We start from the raw sequence: 20324 nt of genomic DNA, 5'->3' as shown, positions 1-20324 counted from the left end.
TGGATCTACACAATGAGTGAAGAGCACAAGAAATTATAAATCTGTGTATAAAGCAAAAATAATGATTTTTTGTTATTTCCTAATATCTTTAAAGGACAAGTGACTGTAAACAAATACAGTACTACTATATTGATATGTTTATGATATGTGCAGATAATAACACAGGACAACAAAAATACAGGATAAGGCACAGGTAAATGGAATATTTTGTAAGGTTTCTATAGTTTTACCTTAGGTAATTCAATAAATTTTCTCTTCTTTTTTTTTTTCACTTTGTCCCCCAGGCTTGAGTGAAGTGGTGTAATCTTCAGCTCGCTGCAGCCGAAGTTCAAGCCGAAGTTCAACCACCCAAGTTCAAGCAATCCTCTTGCCTCAGCCTTCCAAGTAGCTGAGACTAGAGGCGTGCACCACTATGCCAAGCTAATTTTTTTTTTTTTTGAGACGGAGTTTCGCTCTTGTTACCCAAGTTGGAGTACAATGGCGCGATCTTGGCTCACTGCAACCTCCACCTCCTGGGTTCAGGCAATTCTCCTGCCTCAGCCTCCTGAGTAGCTGGGATTACAGGCACGCGCCACCATGCCCAGCTAATTTTTTGTATTTTTAGTAGAGACGGGGTTTCACCATGTTGACCAGGACGGTCTCGATCTCTTGACCTCGTGATCTACCCGCCTCGGCCTCCCAAAGTGCTAGGATTACAGGCGTGAGCCACCATGCCCGGCCCAATGGACCAAAATTGTAAACAAAAGGCAGAGATTGTCTGACTAGACCCAAAAAAAAGCAAGAACCAAGTATGTGCTATCTATAATGATAAAAGAGTTAATATGTTAGGAAGTTATAAGAATTATATATGTATATGCACCTAATAAATATAGTTGCAAAATCCATGACGCAAACAACTGAACTAAGAGAGAAAATAGTCAAAGCTACAGCCATAGTTGGATACTTCTCACTAAGTAATTGGTAATGTAACTGTATACTCCCCCACCAAAGTAAAGAAATCAAAGATCTGAAAAAGACTATTAACTACCATGACCTGATTGATATTTATAGAACTGTAACTAACAAATACAGAATACACTTTTTCTCCCTAAGTACACAAGGAAGATTCACCAAGGTAGGCTGTGTGTTAGGACTTAAGTGTCAGTGTATTTCAAAAGATTAAAATCTTTCAGGGTATATTTTCTGACCATAATAAAAGTAAATTTGAACTACATGATAATAAAATGACTACATATTGATGTCCTGCAGAAAAATCACATGCTTTTTAAAATTGTGGGATGAAACCAAAGTAGTCATTACAGTAAAATTTTTTGTTTTAAATGTTAATGTTAGAAAAGAAAAAGGTCTAAACCTAAGCTTCCATTTAAGGAGCTAGAAGAAGAGCAAATTAAATCCAAAGTAGAAAGAAGGAAATAATAAAGAAGTCAGAAATAAGCGAAATAGAAAACAGATGAAAAAGATCAATAAAGTTGATAAATATCTAGCTAGATTGATCAGGGATTTTAAAAATGTTACTGATTATATATTGAATCAAGTTGTGCATTCCTAGGCCTTCACAGGGAAAAAAGGACACAGATCTGTGTTCGAATGTCTGTCTCTGCTACTTAGCTGTATAATCTTAAGATTATAATCTAACCCCTCTAAACTCTAGTTTCCCCATCCGTATGATGGATTGATAACGCCTACTTTATCAGGTCATTGTGAAAATTAAAGATACATGAAAATACTGAACTTGTTCTTAGTTCACAGATTCTCTTACATTTGCCACACTTCTTACTTAGCTTTTGTTGTAGGTTATCCTGTGTATCTGACTTAGCAAACAAAGGTTGCTTTTTGCTTTGTGACTTAAGGTTGGAATATCTCCTACTACTCCCCTGTCCACCTTGGACCAGAAAAAAAATCCCATTATGATGCTAGTCATCTGCCTGTGGCATTTGGAGAATTTAAGAAGGTATAGAAATTGACAGCTTTGGGCCGGGCGCGGTGGCTAATGCCTGTAATACCAGCACTTTGGGAGTCCAAGGAGAGTGGATTACCTGAGGTCAGGAGTTCAAGACCAGCATGAGCAACATGGAGAAATCCCTAAATACAAAATTAGCTGGGCCTGGTGGTACATGCCTGTAATCCCAGCTACTTGGGAGGCTGAGGCAGGAGAATCACTTGAAGCCAGAAGGTGGAGGTTGCAGTGATCTGAGATCACGCCATTGCACTCCAGCCTGGACAATGAGAGCGAAACTGCATCTAAAAAAAAAAAAAAGAAAGAAATTGATAGCTTTGGCAATACCAAAATGTTCACCGAAGGAAATAAACTATTGTTTATGTTATACAAGATGTGTAACTTATCGGTGAGGTGAAAAGGTAAAGTAATGCTTATCCTTAAAAGCTAAGACTTAAGTCATCTCAGATAAAGCTAATACTCCCATCTTGGCCTCTTCTGTTCTCACAATCCTTCTGCAGGACTTCATTGACTTAACTAGAGAGACCAGACCAAGGCCAAAAGATCACAGTGGACTTTGTGTGATTGACCTGACAAGAGCTGAGGAAGAAAATAGACCTATTGCCACTCTTGACTTAACTTTAGAACCTGTCACTCCTTCCCAGAAGGAGCCAACCAGTCTTCAGACATGTGCCAGCCTCTCCGGCAAAAAGGTGTTGGAAGGGCAGGTGGACAGAAGCTCGCAGCCTACGGCACAAAGAATCATTAACAGTCATCCTGTATGTTTGGACCTAGTGGAAGAAAACTTTGTAGGTCCCCTACCCCCTACATTCATCAGTGGAGGCTCTGTTTATCCAACGGAGCCTAATTGTAGCTCAGCTACATTCACTGGTAACCTCAGCTTCTTGACAGGCCTACAGCTGTCTTCAGATGTTAGCTCCCTCTCCCCAACAAGCAATAATAGTAGCAGCAGCAGCAGCCAAAGGGCACCTTTGCTATGCCCACAGCAAGATGTGCCTCGCCCACCACAAGCCTTGCCGTGTCCACTGAGAACCTCACCATGTCCACCACGAGCCTCCTCTTGCCCACCACGAGCTTTGTCATGCCCATTACAAACCATGCAGTGCCAAGTGCCAGCTCTAACTCACCCACCTCAAGAAGTGTCATGCCCTCAGCAAAGTATGCCAAGCCCACCTCAAGACTCATTATGGCATCCTCAGCACTCACCAAGCCCACCTCAAGACTCTCTGGGCTTACCTCCTCAAGTTGTACCAGGCCCACCTCAAAGGATATTACATCCACAAGATGTGACATACCTGCAAGACATGCCACAGTCACCAGGAGATGTGCCACGGACACCAGGAGATATGCCACAATCACCAGATGTACCACAGTCACCAGGAGATGTGCCACAGTCACCAGGTGATGCTCCACCATCACCAGATGCACCCCAGTCACCAGGGGGCATGCCACACTTTACAGGAGATGTATTATATTCACCTGGAGACATGCCACACTCATCAGGGGAGGTGCCACACTCACCTCAAGACATGCCTCACTTTCCAGGAGACAGGCCTGACTCTACCCAGAATGATATACAGAACCAGGACATGCCTATGGATATCTCAGCTCCATCCTCTCCAAGCTGCTCTCCCAGCCCACAGTCCCCACAGTCTGAAACTTCCTTAGAGAAAGTTCCTTGGCTCTCTGTCATGGAAACCCCAGCCAGAAAAGAAATATCACTGTCAGAGCCTTCCAAACCTGGGTTTTCCCATGTACAAGCACGAACACCACAAGGTGGGTTGTACAACAGACCATGCCTGCATAGACTGAAGTACTTCTTACGACCTCCAGTTCATCATCTCTTCTTCCAGACACTAATACCAGATAAAGACACAAGAGAGGTGAGTTAACATCTTCCCCTAGGGATTAGATGTCCTTTTCCTAAGCCTGGGAGAAAGTCAGTGTGACTGGAGTACATGCATGAGAGGACAGGTCAAGCATAAATGAAAATTTTTATCTTTCTTCCACTTGTGAAGACCCATTCAGTGTAGAAGCTCAGATCTGGGTTCAAATTTTAGCCCCACACTTAAAAACTGGGACTTGACCTTTTTGAGCCTTAGCTTTTCTATCTGTAAAGTGGAGATAATAACATACCTCACAGGGTCATATATGTAAAGTACCAGGGTGTTGGGCTCATCTTATATGTAAATTCTTACCTTCTAGCTGGGCATGGTGGCATGCACCTGTAATCCCAGCTACTCAGGAGGCTGAGGCAGGAGAATCACTAGAATCCCGGAGGCAGAGGTTGCAGTGAGCTGAGACTGCACCACTACACTCCAGCCTGGGCCACAGAGCAGGACTCTGTCTCAAAAAAAAAAATAAATATCTTCAACTCTTATGTCTTTCCCTTCCTGATGCCCCTATTACAGCTTCCATACCACAGAGATAATAATACTCTATCACTTAAGGGCCTCCAAAATTACTACTCTGACTCTGGGGGAGGAAATTCAGTTTTAGACATTAGTGGGTATGCTACTTTCCATTGGTCGTCATTGATTTGTGAGAAATAAATTAGATATGTGAGGGAAAATAATTGTGGCTAAGTTCCACAGTATGAACTGTTTTTTTAGTGGTATACATCCCATCCCTCATATTAAGAAAACCAGATTGAAACAGTTCACTGTCAAAGTCAAAACTCGCCTCATTGAAGCAGTGATCCAAGTAGGAAGGATCCAAGTGTTCACACTGATTTGAGCTTAGAGAATGATTTTTTTCTTTTTTAAAATTATTATGTATTCTAATATGTGTTATGTCCTCCTTCTGAATGCCTCTGCCTGACCACTAGCTCATTCTTTTCTTTTGAAACAGAGTCTCACTCTGTTGCCCAGGCTGGAGTGCAGTGGTGTAATCTCGGCTCACTGCAATTTCCACCTCCCAGGTTCAAGCAATTTTCCTGCCTCAGCCTCCTGAGTAGCTGGGATTACAGGTGTCTGCCACTACACCCAGCTAATTTTTTGTTTTGTATTTTTAGTAGAGACAGGATTTCGCCATATTGGCCAGGCTGGTCCTGAACTCCTGATCTCAGGTGATCTGCCCACCTCAGACTCCCAAAGTGCTGGGCTTGTGCCTGGGAGGCAGCCTGGGATTACAGGTGTGAGCCAACATGCCCGGCCCAGACAGTATTTATTATTATGAATAACTTGATGTATTTCCTTTTCAGTTGCCTTTTTATACATAGGCATTTTATATAGTTTAATAATTGGGTTTTTAACATATACACTTACTATTTTTGTTGTTTATGGGGAGTACGGGTTGAAAGAATGGCTCTGAGGTTTATGCCACCTGTGTTTGAAACCAGCTTCTGCCATTTGTTGTATGACAAATGCTTACCCTCCAAATCTCAGTTTCTTTATTTATAAAATAGGAATAAAAATGATACGTATTTCCTAAGATTGTTGTAAGAACTAGTTGAGAATAAATTAAGTGTTCATTGCTGGGTGCAGTGGCTCACGCCTGTAATCCCAGCATTTTGGGAGGCCATGGTAGGTGGGTTGCTGGAACCCAGGAGTTTGAGACCAGCCTGGGCATCATGGTGAAACCCCCTTTATAAAAAATTTAAAAATTAGCCGAATGTGGTGGCACACGCCTGTGTCCTAGCTACTTGGGAGACCAAGGCAGGAAGATTGTTTGAGCCTCGGAGGCAGAAGTTGCAGTGAGCCGAGATCGCACCACTGCACTCCAGCCTGGGAGGCAAAGCAAGACCCTGTCTCAAAATAATATTAATTGCTTAAGGCCAGACACAATGGCTCACATCTGTAATCCCAGCACTTTGGAAGGCCAAGATAGGTTGATAGCTTGAGCTCACGAGTTCGAGACCAGCCTAGGCAACATGGCGAAACCCCACCTCTACTAAAAATACAAAATACTAGCTGGTCATGGTGGCACACACCTGTAGTCCCAGCTACTCAGGAGGCTGAGGTGGGAGGACAGCTTGAGCCTGGGAGGCAGAGGTTGCAGTGAGCCATGATCATGCCACTGAACTCCAGCCTGGGTAACAAGAGCAAAACTCCAGCTCAATAAAAATAAATAAATAAATAAATAAAAATAAAAATAGGAGTTCAGAATTTATTGTTATTAAATCCTCATGTCAATCAAACTTTAAAATTGTTTTCTTCTAATTATAAAAGTAGTAAGTGTCTATTATGGAAAAATTGAATATGGAAGAGCACATAGAGGAAAAATAAACCCTAATTCCACCACCCACATAATAGAAAATCACTTTTCACATATTCTCTCTCAGTCTTTATATGCATATTTTTTGGGGGAAGAAGCAACTTAATATTTATTGTTCTCACAAAAGAAAAATGGAATTCTTCTCCTAACAACCAAATTTAAAACTTCTTTCTTATCTCTCTATTTCAGTAGCTGAGATAGTATCACAGCTACCCCTAAGTCTCTAGTTACCCTCACCCCAAAATCAACCTAGGCTACCTCTTGAACCTTTTGTATTTTTCTGTCTATGCTGTATTTTAACATAGGTTAAATTGTGTTATATGTAGAATTTTGAATTCTTATTTTTTAACTTTAAACTTTTCCCCATGTTATTAAAAGTTTTTTAGATAAAGCTCTTCTTTGTCTGTTTTGAGACAGTCTTGCTCTGTCACCCAGGCTGGAGTACAGTAATGCCATCTCGGCTCACTGCAACCTCCACCTTCCGGGTTCAAGCAGTTCTTGTGTCTCAGCCTTTTGAGTAGCTGGGACTATAGATGCATGCCACCGCACCTGGCTCATATTTGCATTTTTAGTAGAGATGGGATTTCACCATGTTGGCTAGGCTGCTCTCAAACTCCTGACGTCAAGCAATCTGCCTGCCTTGGCTTCCCAGAGTGCTGGGATTATAGGCCACTGCACCCAGCCTCTTATTTTTTTAATTATGAAACATTTCAAATGTCTGGAAAACTTTGCTATCTTCAACCTATTCTAGAACCTCTTGTTTTTGTATACTATAGAAATCCCTCCTAATTTTCTTCTTATCTCTCCAGAACAAGGGTCAAAAATTAGAACCCATCCCTCATCGAAGACTAAGAATGGTAGCAAATACCATTGAAGAGAATTTTCCTCTGGGGACTGTGCAGTTTTTGATGGACTTTGTGTCACCCCTGCATTACCCACCAAGGGAAATTGTGGCTCACATCATCCAGAAAATCTTGCTCAGTGACTCTGAAACTGTGGATGTCCTAAAGGAGGCCTACATGCTTCTCATGAAAATTCAACAGTATGAACCGTAACCTCTGGCTGTTGGTGAATCTTCTAGGGATCTTGGACTCAGGCATAGCTTTCTCTTGACAGGCTTTTTTAACCTAACCTTACAGAGGGTGACTTAGTATATTGGTACTGTTTGAATTGCAGATGATAGGAAACCCAGTCCAAACAGGCCTTAACTATAAAAGAGAATTTAATGGCTCATGTTTCTAGAAACCTAGGAATAAGATGTGACTTGATTCAGTATCAAAAGTGGCTACTAGGATTCATTTTCCAGCTCTACTTTGGTTTTGTTTGGGGGCTGCATATGGTAGCCCTCTCAGCCTCAGGCTTTTTGACACTCCCAGTGGGAGAGAGTGTCTGTTTCCCTTATAGTCACACAAGAGTTCTGAAATTGAGTCTTTTAGGATTTAATTGGCCTAATGAGACACATGACCATATCTTTGAGCCAATCACTGTGAATTGAGGGATGGAATAGCATGATTGGCTAAAAATGTCACATACTTTATTTTGGGGTTCTGGTAGGTAAAACCAGTTGGCTAAGAGTAGTGAAGAATTGGTTTCTTAAGACAAATTTATATATTAATGCTTTCCAGAAGGGGAGTGGACACTGGCTGGCAAAAAACAATGAAGTTTCATTACTCTCAGACTGACATGGTATGATACTAGAGGGTGGGCAAGAGCATGGCGGATAAGAAGAGGTTTCTTCCTTCTGTCACCTTCCAGATCCCATCCCTTCTCCTACTAAATTCTCCATAATTCTAATTAATTTCACTTGAATTTCAGGCTACATCCAGCCAATGCCAAGACAGTGGAGTGGGACTGGAAACTGCTCACCTATGTCATGGAGGAAGAGGTAACAACCATTATGAGGTTATGTCTTCTGCAGGGAAAGTTTAACTATGAAGAAAGGTGACACCAGGTACCATGGCTCACACCTTTAATCCCAGCATTTTGGGAGGCTGAAGCAGGAGGACAGTTTGAGCCCAGGAGTTCAGCCTGGGCAACAAAGTGAGACCCTATCTCTGCAAAAAAATAAAAATAAAAAACTTAGCCGGTCATGGTGATGTATTCCTGTAGTCCCAGCTACATGGGAGGCTGAGGCTGAGGGAAGAGGACCGCTTGAGCCTAGGAGGTCGAGGCCACAGTAATCCATCATCACAACACTGCACTCCAGCCTGGGTGACAGAGCATGACCCTGTCTTTAAGAAAAAAAGAAAAGTAACAGCAAATCTGGTAATAAAGTCTACATCATTATTCCCTCCTGATATTCCCACCCCATGCCAAAAAATTCTTATTGAAATGGTATGTGCTATCTTCCAGTTCAAGATTTAGTACATTTACTTGTCTCTTTTCTTGAGATTCCATTAAGAAGTAACAGTAAATGAATAGAGACAGTTATAAATTGATGGCTGTGAAAAAAGGGGAAGGATAGTAGATGTGAAGGAAGCTTATGGAGACCCACAGAGAATTTAAGAGTGATGACTGATGAAGTTGGGCAGAGAAAGCCACATAATGTAGAGAGGCTATAGCCAAGGAAGGACAATCTTCCCTTTAGAGCACCAGAGAGGTCTTGGACTTAGAAACACAATATCCAATAGAGGGCAGGAGTCAGATGTGGGCTGTTAATGGATATTTTTTTAAAGTTTTTGGATGGAACAGCCAATCTCCTCTTCATTGATGAGGACAGAAGGTTCAGTAGCCAGTTTACCTACCTTCAGGCAAAAATCAGAGAATTTATTGTCTAAAAAAGTTGAATGAACAGTCTATAATAAATAAAGACAGCTGGTACAGAGTTGGTGCTACAGGAAAAAGGTCTTCCACATTCTGACCTTTAGGACTCCCCAGGTTTAATTGCCAACTTTTTGTCTGCTCACCTAAAGCAATTGGCTAAAACAAATTACTTTCAACTTAGAATTCTGTACTTAGCCAAACTATCAGTTAAGTGTGAGGGTAGAATTAAGACATTTCCAGCTTTGCAGGAATTTAAAAATATATCCCCACACCCTGTTTCTTAGGAGATTACCTGAGGTAGTATATCAAAGGAATGAAGAAGTAATCAAAAAAAGTGGGAAGGCATGGGATCCAGGGAACATCAGATTTAATTTAGGAGAATATTGAAGAGAAGTCCCAAGGATATGAATAGCAGACCTAGGGAGCAATTACTCCAGATTGGAATGCAGTAACAAAGGGCTTTAAGTATTAACGATCTGGGAGACATCAGAAAGATGGTAGACTAGGAAGCTCCAGGCCCTTGTTACTCCATGGAGACACTGAATTAACAATATATAAACCAAAATATCGTTGTGAGAACTCTAGCGGAATTAAGGAGCTTCAGTGCCCAGGCCAATGCATAACTATGAATGTACTCTATCAAAAGTGCTAGGAAAGTTTGTAGCATTGTCCATGCCCACATACCTCTCCCTTCCTGGCATAGCATGGTTCAACCAAGAGAAAACCTCCTATACCTTGGCTCCTCCTTTGGGCCAGAAACAAAAGAGTGGACCATGCATGCAATGTACTGGCTTATCTGGGGGCTGCCTGGCTTGTTCCGCCCACCTCAACCTCCCAAAGTGCTGGGATTACAGGCATGAGCCACTGCACCTGGCCTGGAGTTGAAGGCCAAGCTGGGTGTATCACGTGAGGTTGGGAGTTCAAGACCAGTTCACCAACATGGTGAAACCCCATCTCTACTAAAAATTCAAAAATTAGCTGGGCATGGTGGAACATGCCTGCAGTCTCAGCTACTTGGGAGGCTGAGGCACGGAATTGCTTGAACCCAGGAGGCGGAGGTTGCAGTGAGCCAAAATCATGCCACTGCACTCCGGCCTGGGTGACAGAGCAGGACTTCATCTCAAAAGATAAAATAAGTTATGGGTATATAGTATATAAAGATGTAACTTATAACACTGATAACATCAATTGGGATGGAGTAGTAAAGAAGTAGAGGTTTTTGTGTGCAACTGAAGTTGTTAAACTAGATTGTTATAACTTTAAGATATGTTATGTAATCTTAATGGTAACTCCAAGTAAGACCTCTATAGAATACACCCAAAAGGAAATGAGAAACAAATCAAAGCATGTCACTACAAAAAAATCAATGAAAAAATGAAGAAAGGCAACAAGAAAGGAAAGGAGGCCTGAAAAGGCTACAAGACATATAGGAAATAATTATTGTGGCAATAGTAAGTTCTTTTCTGTCAGTAATTATTTTAAATGCAAATAGATTAAAGTCACCAATTAAAAGATAGTGATTAACTGAATGGACTAAGAACCAGCATCCAACTATATGCTATATGCAAGAGTCTCACTTTATATCTTTTCAAATACCAAACTCTTATGGCCAGGTGTAATGGCTCATGCCTGTAATTCCAGCACTTTGGGAGACCAACATAGAGGACTGCTTGAGGAGAGGAGATCAAGACCAGTCTAGACAACATAGAAAGACTCTGTCTCTTAAAAAAAATTATTTTAATTAGTAGGCATGGTAGCACATACCTGTTGTCCCAGGTACTGTGGAGGTTGAGGTGGGAGGATCCCTGGAGCCCAGGAGTTTTAGGCTACAGTAGGCTATCATAGTGCCACTGCACTCTAGTTGGGAAACAGAGGGAGAGAAAGAAAAGGAAAGGAAAGGAAGAAAGACTTGCTGAAAGTGAAAGGATGAGAAAAGATATTCCTCACAAATGGTAACCCAAAGAGAGCAAGAGTGGCTATAATAATATAACATGAAAAGTCTTTAAGTCAAAAACTGTTACAAGTGTCAAAGAAGGACATTATGAAATAAAAGAGTCAATTCACCAAGCAGTACAACAGTTACAAATATAAATGTGCCAAACATCAGACCTCCTAAATATATAAAACAAACATTGACAGAATTGAAAGAATAAATAACACAATAATAGTAGGAAATTCAGTACCCCACTTTCAATAATCGATAAAATAACCAAACAAAAAATCAATAAGGAAACAAATTGAACAGTACTATAAGCCACTTTAAACATAGACATGTGCAAAACATTTCACCCAACAATAGCAGAACACACATTCTTCTGAAGCGTACATGGAATTTTTTTTAGTTAAACCACATGTTGGACCACAAAACAAGACTTACAAAATATAAAAAACATTGACATTATACCAATTATCTTCCAATCACAATGGACTGAAACTAGAAATCAGTAGCAGAATGAAATCTGGAAAACCCACAAATATGTGGCAACTAAACAACACACAACAGTGGTTGAGAGAAAAAAAAATCTCATAAGAAATTAAAGATACCTTGAGGTAAATTAAGTAGAGGTTTTTCTGTGCAATTAAAGTTGTTAAACTAGAATGACATAAATCTGGAGGTGAAAGTTTGTACACTGAAAACTACAAAATATTGTTGAAAGATATGAGACACCAATAAATGGTAAGGCTTCCTATATTCATGGAGTGGAAGACTTAATATGGTTAAGATGTCAGTACTACCCAAAGTGATCTACAGGTTCAACAAAATTCTCATCAAAATCCCAACAGCATTTTTTTTTTTTTTTTGGAGAAATAGAAAAATCCATCCTAAAATTTATATTGAATTCTAAAGGGGTTCAATTTGAATTTTATTGGGACACCAACTTTCAGAAATTAGTGTCTTTAGCCAGATGTGATGGTGGGCAGCTGTAATCTCAGCTACTCAGGAGGCTGAGGCAGGAGAATTGCTTGAACCCAGGAGGCAGAGGTTGCAGTGAGCTGAGACCACACTACTGCACTCCAACCTGGGTGACAGAGTAAGACTCTGTCTTAAAAAAAAAAAAAAAAAACAGTTGGTATCTTGCAAAGGATACCAAATAGCCAAAGCAATCTTGAAATAAAAAGAACAAAGTTGGAGTTCTCACCCTTCTTGACTGTAAAACATAAAGCTACAGTAATCAAAACAGTGTGGTACAAGCAAAAAGATAGACATATGGAATAAAGAGCCCAGAAATAAACCTTTGAGTACATGGTCAAGTGATCCTCATTAAGGGTGCCAGGACTACTCAGTGGTGAAAAGACAGTCTCTTACAGTCTTTTAGTGTCATAGGAAAAAGTGGATATCCACTTGCAAAAGAATGAAGTTGGGCTCTTAACATATAAAAATTAACCCAAAATGCATTAAAGACCTGAATATAAGACTCAAATCTATAGAATTAATTGAAGAAAGCTTGGGGGAAGGTTTCATGATGTTGGATTTGGCAATCGATTTCTTGAATATGACATCAAAAGCACAGGCAGCAAAAATAGACAAATAGTTCTACATTGAACTTCAGAACTTCTATGCATCAACAGAGTGAACAATAAAAATAAAAAGTAGAATAGAGTAAAAATACAGCCGATGAGATGGGAGAAAATATTCGTAAATCATATATCTGATGAGGGTTAATATCCAGAATATGTAAAGAACTCCAGCAACTCAAAAACAAATAAATAACCCAATTTAAAAATGGACAGAGCACTTATATAGACATTTCTCCAAAGATGATATACAAATGGCCAACAAACTTCTGAAAAGATGCTCTATAACTCGGCAGTAGAGGTATGCACATCAAAATCACAATGCAATGTCACCTCATACCCTTTAGAATGGCCACTATTTTTTAAAAAACAAAAATAAGTGTGGGCAATGATTTGGAGAAATTAGAACCTTTGTGCACTCTTGGTGGGATTGTAAAGTGGTACAACTGCTATGGAAAACAGCATGAGGAAGTGGGAAATGGGAACTTGTTCAGTGGTTATAGAGTTTCAGTTTTGCAAGATGGAAAGTTGTGGGGATCTATTATAGGACTGTGAATATACTTAGCATTACTGAAATGTACACTTAAAAGTGTTTAAGATAGTAAATTTAATGCTAATGTGGTTTTTATCAAAATTTTTAAACATTTTTTAAAGAAAAGAAAACAGACAATAACAAACATTACCAAGAATGTGAAGAACAGTAAGTCTCATACATTGCTGGTAAGATGTAAATAGTACAGGCACTTTGGAAAACGGTTTGACAGTTTCTTTAAAGTTGAATACAAATTTATCATTCACCCTATCTATTCCAATTCTAGATACAGACCCAACAAAAATGAAAACCCCTGACAACCAAAGACTTACATGTGAATGTTCATAGTAGAGTTAGGCATAATAGCCAAAATGTGAAAATAACCCAAATGTTCATCAGCTGGTGAATGGATGAGCAAAATGAAATACTATTCAGTAATAAAAACCAGTGAGTTATTGATGCTTACTATCATATGGGCAAACCTAAAAAAAAAAATTAAGCTAAGTGAAAGAAACCACACACAAAATATTGCATATTATATAATTCTATTTATAAGAAATGTCCAGGAAAGGCAAATCTAGAGAGACAGAAAGCAGATGAGTGGTTGCCTTGGCCTGGTGATTGGAAAAGGAACTTAAGTGCCCATGAGGCCATCTTCTGGAGTGATGGAAATGTTCTAAAAAGTAGATAATGGTAATGTTTGCACAACTCAGTAGGTTTACTACAAATCATTTAATTGTACTTTTAAAATAGCTGAATTTTATGATATGTTAATAAAGTTGTTTTATTTCATGTAGTTTTGAAACAGGGTCTCTTGCTGTGTCGCCCAGGCTGGAGTGCAGTGGCATGATCATAACTCAATGCAGCCATGACCTCCTGAGCTCAAGTGATCCTCCTACCTCAGGTTCTTAAGTAGCTAGGACTACAGGCACACACTATCATGCCTGGCTAATTTTTTTATTTTTATTTTTGTAGAGATGGGGTCTTGCTATGTTTCCTGGGCTAGTCTTGAACTCTTGGCCTCAGATGATCCTCCTGCCTCAGCCTCCCAAAGTTCTGAGATTACAGGCATGAGTGACTATGTTCAGCTGACATGATATTTAAAAATAAAAAAAGAGAATCATTTGGGAAAAAAGGGATATTCTCAAGATTCAGCACTATTCTTGAGGAGTTGAAAGAGGTATATTATAATGAGAAATAGTTAAAGGAGTGGGGAAAAAAAACTTCACAAGAAAGGGATGATTTTCTAGTATATTATAAGGATTTACTAAAAGTATTTAGTAAATACTTTTAACATAATCCTGATACTGTAAACACTAGTTGTAATATTTAGAATCAATTTATATACAAAGCATAGGAGACAATTTTATTAGCCTTGGCAATGTAGAATGGAAGTATAGAAGATAAAGGTTGAGAGATGAAAAGGGACAGGACCTCTGAAAATAGTAGGGCTGGCATAACATTTATATCTTCCAAAATGGGGGGTCAAGAGATACTGTCTATAGATGATGGAGATATATTTATTTTAGAAAGAGAAGAGGTGAGAGATTGGCTTAAGTAAGTTAAATTCTTATCTAGCGGAACAGAAACCAATAGGTAATGTCTACAGTTGATAAATAAAGAAATCATAATAAAAGCCTATTTCCTTAGAGATGTTTATGGTGACTTCTAGAAGAATGAATTAAAAATTATTCTAGGATACTGGAGAAGACAAGTAGTGGTCGAGAGTGGTGTCAGTAGAAGACTTTCTTTTTATCAAAAGTCTAGCACAAGTACTTGATTTTTTTAAAAAGCATTTGTATGCTTTTTAAAGCATACAAATTTAAGGTATCAAGGATTAGAGAAAAATAACACATTTGGAAGACATTGTTACCTCCTCCCAAAAAATAAAGAAATGATATGTACTTAGAATGGTTATTTAGTTTCCTACTGACTGAATCGTATCCTAGTCCCTTGGTTTACATTCTGGGAAAATATACCTATTCCTGGAGTTTGGAGGTTTCCACATAGTCCAGAAATAGTCTGGTGCCTTCTTGTTCTTTCAAGTTTGAAGCCTAAGCTCTCAGCATTTGTCTCCTAGTAAAGGGGAACCAACAAATTGTGCATGCCTGCCTACTGTGTGACAAGTACTTATGGTAAGGTTAGAATTATCCCCATGTAAACTACAAGGACACTAAGACCTAGAGGGGTTAATAAGGGACAGAGCTAGGTCTAAAACAAACAGCAACAAAAACTGAATGTTTCGTGCCTCTAAAGCCCATGCTCTTTAACTGTTTGTCAGGATCATTTTCATCTGTAACAGAATACCCAACTCAGGCTTGGCCCAACCATCAAGTTGAGCCAAGTCAATAGCCTTGGCTCAATCAGCACACATGACTGGAAGTTCATCAGGAGAGTGGACATCATGGCAGTGTGATCTAGCAGCACAGCAGTCATTAAAGAACCAGTTTCTCTTTCTCTCTTCTGCCATCCATAGTTTTGGGGTTATCCTGAGGTTGATAGGTTCCGTGACAGGGAGAGATTGACTTCCCCTGGCTGTCTTTTAAATCAAGTGATTGACAATCCTAGAGATTCCAGTAGATATCTGGTTGCAGCTTAGGTGTTAGAAAATTATGAGTATCAGCAAATGTCTAGATCTTTCAAATAAGTAATAATACTTGAAAATTTTTTAAAAAATGGTTTCTGAAACCTTATAAGGTATGGTTCTTTCAGCAGTCACCCTATTTTTCCTCTCTCATAATGACCCAGACTACCTGCCATCTCCGGGGGCCTCTCTTTTAAGCACAGGCATACTAGCTGATGCATGGCCTTCTCTTGGACTTGCTATTTATGAGAGCCTGATGTTAACTGTCATCCAGGAGACTGAGAAGAAAGACTGACTTCTCATTCTTTTTCCTACAGGGACAAACTCTGCCTGGGCGAGTTCTTTTCCTGCGTTATGTAGTTCAGACCCTGGAAGATGACTTCCAGCAGACCCTGAGGAGGCAACAGCAGCACCTGCAGCAGTCCATTGCAAACATGGTGCTGTCCTGTGACAAACAACCCCACAATGTCAGGTAAGCAGCCACCTGAGCCCTGGGATAAGAAGAGGTAAGGGATATAGGTGGGCAGCTGCTGAAGGCTAGAGAATATCAGCTGGAAGAGGTTTTCTAGTCAGTAGATAGTGTAATAAGGCTAATTATTAAAACTATAGATAGGCCAAGTGCAGTGGTTCACATCTGTAGTCCCAGGACCTTGGGAGGCCCGGTCGGGCGAATCACTTGTGGTCAGGATTTCGAAACCAGCCTAGACAACGTGGCAAAACCACGTCTCTACTAAAAATACAAAAATTAGCAGGGCGTATTGGCGCATGCCTGTAATTCCAGCTACTTGGGAGGCTGAAGTGGGAGAATCACTTGAACCCAGGAGGTGGAGGTTGCAGTAAGCTGAGAATATGCCATTGAACTCCAGCTTGGGTGACAGCAAGACTCTGTCTCAAAAAAAAATAATTAATTTAAAAAATAAAACTATAGATAATCATAAACAAACCCCTCCTGATAATCATAAAAGAAACCAACAATGTGGCAGGTTCCACATAGCTTGAGTGATTTTTCTCTCAAGACCAACAGACTTCCTTTGGACTATTTCGATACTGTCCAAACAACATTATGAGATCCAGGGGAAAACCCTAACTTACATAAAACTTTTTCATTTTTATTAACATGCATTTGTTTCCATCCTCCTGATGAACCTCACTATAAATCTCATTTGTCACTCTTAGTTTCTGAAAAGTAATATTCATAACAATAGGTCATGTGGCTGACAGTACGGTGCAATAGATAGTAAGCATATGTTCTTTTTTTGCAGAATCAGAGCTTCAGGAAGCATGGAATCACTATGCTTATACCAAGAGGGGAAAATATGATCTTTAGGGTAGGGATTTTAGGCTGGAATTTTCCTTTTGGAACTACAAACAGCCCTGACTCTTGAGGGTTTGACTTAGGATTTTTTTTGGCTTTACATTGATACAGAAGTAATACCCATTCAGTAGAAACCACACCTCAAATACCCAATAAGCACTCTGTTTTTCATTTTCAGTATAGTACTCAATAAATTACATAAAATATTCATCACTTCGTTATAAAATAGGCTTTGTGTTTGATGATTTTGCCCAAACTGTAAGCTGTCAGTGTCCTGATCACATTTAAGGTAGGCTGGACTAAGCTACAATGTTCAGTAGATTGGGTGCCTTAAATGCCTTTTCAACTTAGAATATTTTCAACTTATGATGGTGTCTTAGTCCCTTTATGTTGCCATAAAGGAATGCCTGAGGGTGGGTGATTTATAAAGAAAAGAGGTTTATTTGGCTCTCAATTCTGCAAACTGTACAAGAAGCATGGCTCCAGCATCTGCTTCTGGTGAGGGCTTCAGGAAGCTTCCATTCATGGCACAAGGTGAAGGAGAGCTGAAGTATCACCTGGCAAGGGAGGAAGGAAGATGGGGCAGGGGGATAGTGCCAACCTCTTTCAAACAACTGGCTCTCAAGTGAACTAATAGAGTGAGAACTCACTCATTACCATGAGTACAGCATCAAGACTTTTATGAAGGATCTGCCTCCATGACCCAAACATCTTCTGCTAGGCTCCATCTCCAACACTGGGGATCACATCAAAATGAGATTTGGAGGGGACAGATATCCAAACTATATCAGGTGGGTTTATCCAGATGTAACCCCATTGTAGTTTAAGGATCATCTAAACATTCTTTGCTTTTTTGGAAATGGCTCTTACTAAAAGGGCGTACCAGCATCTCTTTGTTCAGAGCAGCACTGAAGGCTGGACTAAGCTACGATGTTCAGTAGATTGGATGCATTAAATGCCTTCTAGTCATATTTATGTTCTCATGTGTTCTTACACATTTGTTGAAAGTAGTATTCACAGGTTAACATGGGTCATTGACTATGATAAATCCTCTAATTAAAAAGGAGGACATTTTGTTATGTTTTGGGTATTGGTCAGTTTTCCCACACCCTTAGTTTGCATGTCCATATTCATTTCCCTATATGTGGTATTTTATCTAAAGATTAAATTGTAATAATTTTAGGGGTACAAAATTAGTAAGTAGAGAATTGACAAAGAGCACAAGACAGTATAGTTGAATTTTAAAGTGAAAAGTTTGCCGGGTATGGTGGCTTACGCCTGTAATCCCAGCACTTTGGGAGGCTGAGGTGGGTGGATCACGAGGTCAAGAGATTGAGACCATCCTGGTCAACATGGTGAAACCCCGTCTCTACTAAAAATACAAAAAATTAGCTGGGCATGGTGGCGCGTGCCTGTAATCCCAGCTACTCAGGAGGCTGAGGCAGGAGAATTGCCTGAACCCAGGAGGCGGAGGTTGCGGTGAGCCGAGATCGTGCCGTTGCACTCCAGTCTGGGTAACCAGCGAAACTCCGTCTCAAAAAAACAACAAAAAAAGACCAGCCTGGCCAACATGGTAAAACCTCATCTCTACTAAAAATACAAAAATTAACTGGGCATGGTGGCATGTGCCTGTAATCCCAGCTACTTAGGAGATTGAGGCAGAATTGCTTGAACCTGGGAGGCAGAGGTTGCAGTAAACAGAGATCACACCACTGCACTCTAGCCTGGGTGACAGAGTGAGACTATGTCTCAAAAGCAAATAAAAACTAAATTTTAAAAAGTGAAAAATAATTTACATAATGAGAACAATTCCATCTACCATTATGCTTTGTGAGCCTAGGCATTAGAGTGAGTGGGATACACGAGGTACTGTTCTCTTGGTTGCTTTCATTTTCACCTCTTGTGGTGTGAGTCTCTCACTGTACAGGGTGTGACTCTTGCGATTAAAGACAGGCATTTAAGGCCAGGCGCAGTGGCTCATACCTGTAATCCCAGCACTTTGCGAGGCAGAGGTGCGTATCACTTGAGGTCAGGAGTTTAATACCAGCATAGCCAACATGGTGAAACCCCATCTCTACTAAAAAATACAAAAAAAAAAAAAAAGACAATTTTCCAGGCGTAGTGGCAGACACCTGTAAACCTAGCTACTTCAGAGGCTGAGGCAGTAGAATTGCTTAAACCCAGGAGATGGAGGTTGCAGTGAGCCGAGATTGCGCCATTTCACCACAGCCTGAGCAACAAGAGGGAAACTCCGTCTCATAAATAAATAAAGGCATTTTAGGCCAGGCATGGTGGCTGAGGCCTGTAATCCCAGCACTTCGGGAGGCCAGGGTGGGCAGATCACATGAGACCAGAAGTTTGAGACCAGCCTGGCCTCAAAACCCCATCTCTACTGAAAATACAAAAATAGCCAGGCATGGTGGTGCACTTCTGTAATCCCAGCTATTCAAGAGGCTGAGGCATGAGAATCGTTTGAACCTGGTAGGCAGAGGTTACAGTGAGCTAAGACTGCACCACTGCATTCCAGCCTGGGCAACAGAGCAACACTGTCTCAAGAACAAAACAATGACAGAAACAAAGATAGGCATTTTTGAGGGGTGTTTGTGACCTCTAAATCTAAGCCAGGTCCTCTGTTTTGTGCTTACTCAATGAAAAAAATATCATTTGTTTCAGTTGGCAGGAAAATGAGCTATCTTTGATTCATTAAGTAATGGATATTAGACTGAGGTGGTGGTTACAAGGATGTATTCATATATTTATCTAAATTCATCAAACAAAACTTTGGCAATTTATTGTATGTAAATTATACCTCAAAGAGGAATTTTTTAAAAGAGCGATGGTCAGTCAGACTCCATATAACCCCCTCTTAAGGGATTTTCTTTTCTTTCTTTCATTTAGAACTATGCATACAAAGAATAGACTAGCTTCTACAAGACTTCAGAAATATACTTGTCTCCAGTTCCCCTCACTTGCATTTCCCTTTCTCTTTAATTGTTTTTTTTATATTTACCTCTATATGGCAAAATAACATGCTTACAATGCTGCTTCTTGATTTTTTTCAATGTTTGCCATTATCTGTTTACTTCCCATGTGAAAGATAAGGAGTTCACTCTTTTTCCTCCCCACATTCCCTATCTCACACATATTTCCCAGCTCCTATATGTTTAATATAATTATATTATAATTTTTTATATCAGTGTTCAATGTTTTTATTGCTATGACTATGTATGCTAATCAGAATTTAGCTAAGTACTAAACCGTGATTGCTTTTCCTTTTATTCATGTCTTTTTGTTTTCCCTAAGGTTAATAATTGTCCTGTTTTTAACTTTCTGGCTTTCCTTTACATATCAGAATTCAAATTCTCTCCTAGTTATGTTACTGGTGGAGGGTTTCCAGGTTCTTGGCATGTTAAACAAAGAATTGGACAAAACATACAAAAAA

General features: G+C 39.9%; 1 protein-coding gene across 6 annotated transcripts in view; it reads left to right on the top strand.

Moving 5' to 3' along the window:
* Positions 1 to 20324, top strand: part of SIMC1 (SUMO interacting motifs containing 1) — a 76761-nt gene that overhangs the window by 26071 nt on the left and 30366 nt on the right. For 4 of the 6 annotated variants that reach the window (XR_013532036.1, XM_008990413.5, XM_035290718.3 and 1 more), the window contains exons 2-5: positions 2458 to 3840; positions 6982 to 7214; positions 7988 to 8057; positions 15885 to 16039. Coding sequence is in view for 5 of the 6 variants with exons in the window: in XM_008990413.5 (XP_008988661.2) it covers positions 2458 to 3840; positions 6982 to 7214; positions 7988 to 8057; positions 15885 to 16039 (1841 nt within the window). In the remaining variant the exon portion in view is untranslated. Of the gene's footprint in view, positions 1 to 2457; positions 3841 to 6981; positions 7241 to 7987; positions 8058 to 15884; positions 16040 to 20324 lie in introns of all 6 variants that reach the window. The other 2 variants (XM_078364718.1, XM_078364719.1) reach the window with 2 other exon arrangements.

This window comes from Callithrix jacchus, chromosome 2 (assembly GCF_049354715.1).
Source record: "Callithrix jacchus isolate 240 chromosome 2, calJac240_pri, whole genome shotgun sequence".
NCBI lineage: Eukaryota > Metazoa > Chordata > Mammalia > Primates > Cebidae > Callithrix > Callithrix jacchus.
Note: the sequence above shows the minus strand (reverse complement) of the source record. Positions and strands in the feature narration are given on the sequence as shown.